Source organism: Borostomias antarcticus (assembly GCF_949987555.1).
Source record: "Borostomias antarcticus genome assembly, chromosome: 29".
Taxonomy (NCBI): Eukaryota; Metazoa; Chordata; class Actinopteri; order Stomiiformes; family Stomiidae; genus Borostomias; species Borostomias antarcticus.
In genome coordinates, this window is record NC_140262.1 from 5,483,476 (window position 1) to 5,488,211 (window position 4,736).

Consider the following 4,736-nt stretch of genomic DNA (forward strand, 5'->3'; position numbering starts at 1 on the left):
CATTTTATACACTGTATAAATGTTTTGTTGGTGCATGCAGGTAGTACTAGTAGTAAGCCAGGTAGCCATTGCTAACGGTGATAAATGAACCTGGATCAATTACTAACATTTGAAATCCCTTCACATATTTTGATCTGTGCTTGATTGAGCTTGCCTGGCTCAAGGGAACCAATGGGAAAGTCCCACCTCATCAGGGAGCCCAGCAGACTCGACTAAACGCTCAGCGTGGCGTGAAAGGGATCTCAAGCGCTCAGCAGGCCAGCGTGCCTAGGGGGCGGGAACAGAAAGGTTTCTCTGGTCGTTCTTGGCTCCTCCTCCCTCATCTGTCTGCGGTGTCCGGTCTCAGGATCTGGTAGGTGATGAGGTACTCTGGGTAGGCCTGGAGGGGTCAAAGGTCAACCATAAAGAGAATAAGATGAAGTGATGAACATAACGGACAGACATGACGGAGGAGAGCAGGAGAGAGGAGAGGAGAGGAGAGGAGAGGAGAGGAGGAGAGAGGAGAGGAGAGGAGAGGAGAGGAGAGGAGAGGAGAGGAGAGGAGAGGAGAGGAGAGGAGAGGAGAGGAGAGGAGAGAGGAGAGCAGGAGAGAGGAGAGCAGGAGAGAGGAGAGGAGAGGAGAGGAGAGGAGAGGAGAGGAGAGGAGAGGAGAGGAGAGGAGAGGAGAGGAGAGGAGAGGAGAGGAGGGGTGGAGCAGCGTACCTGCTCTCCTCTGTAGATGACGTACTCGGCCAGCGCCAGCCCGTTCACGCTGGGCCGGCCCGTCACCGAGTGATGACCCGGGGGCGAGTGGGCCATCTTCATAGAGCTGAACTGGAGGAAGGACTTCCCCAGGGTCACCCTGCAGAACAACAGGTGTCTGGACACGCGCACACACACACACACACACACACACACACACACACACACACACACACACACACACACGCACACACACACAAACACACAGTACATCAGCATGGTTACATATCCATAGGGACGCCGCTACTGCCAACAACATCAACATCATCATCATAGTGGTCATCGTGGCTGGCCAGTGTTAGTGAGTACCTCTGGCAGACGTAGCAGGAGCGGTCCTTGTGGGCGGGGCATCCCGTGCCTCCTCCTATCCCGTACACGTACTGGTTGCTCTTGGACGAGTTCTCCGCAAAGTAGATCCCCGCCCCGAACATGCCGCCGATGTACGCGTGCCTCTCGTCGAAGCCCTTGTGTATGATGGCGTTGACGAACGGCGAACCTGCGCCAGGGCGGAAGACGAGGGCGTAGGGTTAGCGAGGGCGTAGGGTTAACGAGGGCGTAGGGTTAACGAGGGCGTAGGGTTAGCGAGGGCGTAGGGTTAGCGAGGGCGTAGGGTTAGCGAGGGCGTGGGGTTAGCGAGGGCGTGGGGTTAGCGAGGGCGTAGGGTTAGCGAGGGCGTAGGGTTAGCGAGGGCGTAGGGTTAACGAGGGCGTAGGGTTAGCGAGGGCGTAGGGTTAGCGAGGGCGTAGGGTTAGCGAGGGCGTAGGGTTAGCGAGGGCGTGGGGTTAGCGAGGGCGTAGGGTTAGCGAGGGCGTAGGGTTAGCGAGGGCGTATGGTTAGCGAGGGCGTAGGGTTAGCGAGGGCATAGGGTTAGCGAGGGCGTAGGGTTAGCGAGGGCGTAGGGTTAGCGAGGGCGTAGGGTTAGCCAGGCGAGCGGCCGGGCGGCAAAACTCCACCCGTTTCACGCGATCGAGACCCGCTGGAATCCCACGCTAGCGTGGCGAGCTCACCGTGGAACAGCATGCGCTCGTTGGCGTGGGTGTGGTTCTCCTCCGACACCTCCTTCCCTCGATGGGCGTACCTCTCCCACAACTTCCTGTTGCACACCTTCTGGATCTGAGCGCACAAGAGAGAAGAGAACCAGACTAGAAGATTCAAACGAGGACTTCCTGTTTGGAAGTTGGATGAAAAAACAATATCCATGGTGCTATAGGTAGAGAATATAGGAATATACTCAGTATAGCCACACAGTGGTAGATGAAGTGTGTGTGTAGATGTGGAAACTGAAGCTCTACCTTGATAATGTTGTATCTGTTAAAGGTCCCTCCGGCATGTCCGCCATCTCTGTGTTCCCTGATCGTACTCTGCATCTGTTTACAAACAAACAAACAAACAAACAAACACACAAACAAACAAACAAACAAACACACAAACAATTGAACCACAGCAATGGACGGTTATACAACGACACGCTCTGAAGAAGGCTCTTGATGTGAGGCAATAAATATGTGGAATTTTTGTATTTTTGCCCTTTGTCTGGAAACTGAGATGCCATATTGTTTGGTGACCTACATTTACATTTTTCAGTTTAGCACTCAAACCGTTTGTTGAAGCGCAACCTCCTTTGTCATTGAGGGGTCAGGGAGGAATTTATACAGCTCACTTATCTGGCCCCCGGGTGATACTGTTTTTTTGCTTCCCTCTGGAATATGTAGGGGTGGGATGTCTGCCCACCTCCCTTGTTCTCTGTAAAGCGCATTGTGTTGCCTCTGGGTATGAAATGCGCTATATAAATAAAGCTTTGATTGATTGATTTATTGATTGATTTAGGCGTATAACAATGACACAGGAAACAGAGTGATCTACACCTGATCTGCATCGACAAGGGAGGTGTGGCCGCTGTCTAATCCTCGTTTCCTACCTCCTCTTCCACAGACTGGAACTCCTTGTCGTCTGTTGCCAGGTCAACCAGGGTGGTCCCGCTGTTGGCTGTGTTCAGCGTCAGGTAGGGGTTCGAACCTGAAACACATCAACATTTTAACTTCCTCCAGGGCACTCATCCACGCGCTCTCTGCCTCTTAGTCTCTCTCCCTCTCCCTCTCTCCCTGAGAAGCATCAACTCTTTGAGGGAGAAGCCGTGAGTCAAAGCACTTCAACTAAACTATACATAATTCAAGCGCCGAGGCATCCGTTTGATCTGATGTTAACATGCTGTGAGCGTCCCATCTGTCCGTCGGCGCTGTAAATGCGAGCGCCATCTTAGACCCGCCAGTCACCCCCATCCCCCCTTCCTCCTCTCCTCAAAATGTCCGCCCGGACCACTCAAACGCCCGAGGGGAGAACGTACTTTGGGGGCCGCTGATGAGCCTCTCGACCCCTCTCAGGATCTTGTGTCGGTGTCCGTAGGCGCTGATCCCGATCTCCTTCAGCTCCTCGTGGCCCATCTCAATCAGCACGTCCAGAGTGATCTGAGCAGACAACGGGAGAGACTCTTAACACCGTATCCTAACACCGTGTCCTAACACCGTGTCCTAACACCGTGTCCTAACACCGTGACTCTTAACACCGTATCCTAACACCATGTCCTAACACCATGTCCTAACACCGTGTCCTAACACCGTGTCCTAACACTGTGTCCTAACACCGTGTCCTAACACCGTGTCCTAACCCCGTGTCCTAACACCGTGTCCTAACACCGTGTCCTAACACCGTATCCTAACACCGTGTCCTAACACCGTATCCTAACACCGTGTCCTAACACCGTGTCCTAACACCGTATCCTAACACCGTATCCTAACACCATGTCCTAACACCGTGTCCTAACTACACGCCACGCGAGCGTCAGCGACAAAATGCGTTCCATTGCTTTGTTTTCTATTGTTATGTCCTAACTGGATGCAAGCGACGTCTTAACTGCCCTTTTGACGCTCGCCCTGTTTCTATTTTCCTCCTGTCGCTCGCGTTGACAGTAGGCATGAGACGGTATGGATTTTTGCGTTACGGTACAGTATCTAGTTACATGGTACGGTTTACGGTATTTCACGGTATACGGCGTTTCACCTCCCCAACACACATAAAAAAACAAGTATTTTACTTTGAAGGAAAACAGCTTTATTGAACATTAGTGTGCGTGCCTGTGCAGTGTGAAATGTGACGTTTCAGCAGCGCATTATTGTGTAATACCGTAAACGTAATACCGTAAACACAGGGAATGTCACGGTTCTAATACCGTGGACATTTTATACCGCGGTTCACGGTTTTACGGTAATACCGTCTCCTCCCTAGTTGACAGGCGTTCGTTCTTTAACTGTCTTCAGTTGGGAATATAGTCACATGACGTAACAGAACAGGAAGTTGAACGGTTTCAGTTAGGACAGCAAGCGTGCGATGTCGCGTTCTGTTGCTCGCGTGACGTCGCAAGCGGTTAGACGCGGTGTTAACACCGGCGACCTTCACATGCAGCACGCCACAACAACACCGTACGAGAGACACGGCCGCTCATAGCCGAGAGACCGCGGCCACGCTAAGTGCTTTATGATCTACAGGGGAAACACTTTAAACGGACGCTCTATAAATATCGGTCTACGGAGGATCGACTAAGTGTTTACTGAGCTTGACTGTCAGACAGAACCGGCGAGCACAGAGTTGCTTGTTGGTAACTTAAGTGCCTGGAGGTCATCGCTAAGGTCTTTTCTGGAAAAGAAAAAGTCTATTTTTGGGGATGGGACCTCTTTCTGCTCACCTGCTCTCTGTGGAAGATCTCCAGAAGGTGCTCCAAGCCCAGGCCGTTGAGGAACTGGCCGATGCTGAGGTCCAGCGCCGGAACTACCCAGAAGCAGAGAAGGATTAGAATGTGAGGATCGCATGAGAACAAGACGAGGAAATTCAAAAGAGAACCTGCTGTTTGGGAGTTGGGCAAAAACAAAACAATAACCACGATTCATAGCTCACCCTCGTCCTTCCTGTCCGGGACCCCGGCGACCTCCGCCCCCAGCGGG

At 52.4% G+C, this 4,736-nt stretch overlaps 1 protein-coding gene across 1 annotated transcript in view; it reads right to left on the reverse strand.

The window, feature by feature from the left end:
- Window positions 1–256: 256 nt before the first annotated feature.
- LOC311326922 (poly [ADP-ribose] polymerase tankyrase-2-like) overlaps window positions 257–4,736 on the reverse strand; it is a gene marked incomplete at its 5' end in the record, with an annotated part of 13,854 nt that continues 9,374 nt past the window's right edge. The window contains 9 exons of the mRNA XM_084459901.1: window positions 257–379; window positions 703–859; window positions 1,051–1,237; window positions 1,749–1,854; window positions 2,034–2,108; window positions 2,660–2,757; window positions 3,086–3,206; window positions 4,481–4,563; window positions 4,690–4,736. The exon at window positions 4,690–4,736 is cut by the window's right edge and continues 200 nt beyond it. Coding sequence (XP_084316027.1) covers window positions 320–379; window positions 703–859; window positions 1,051–1,237; window positions 1,749–1,854; window positions 2,034–2,108; window positions 2,660–2,757; window positions 3,086–3,206; window positions 4,481–4,563; window positions 4,690–4,736 — 934 coding nt within the window. The 3' untranslated portion in view covers window positions 257–319. The remainder of the gene's footprint in view (window positions 380–702; window positions 860–1,050; window positions 1,238–1,748; window positions 1,855–2,033; window positions 2,109–2,659; window positions 2,758–3,085; window positions 3,207–4,480; window positions 4,564–4,689) is intronic.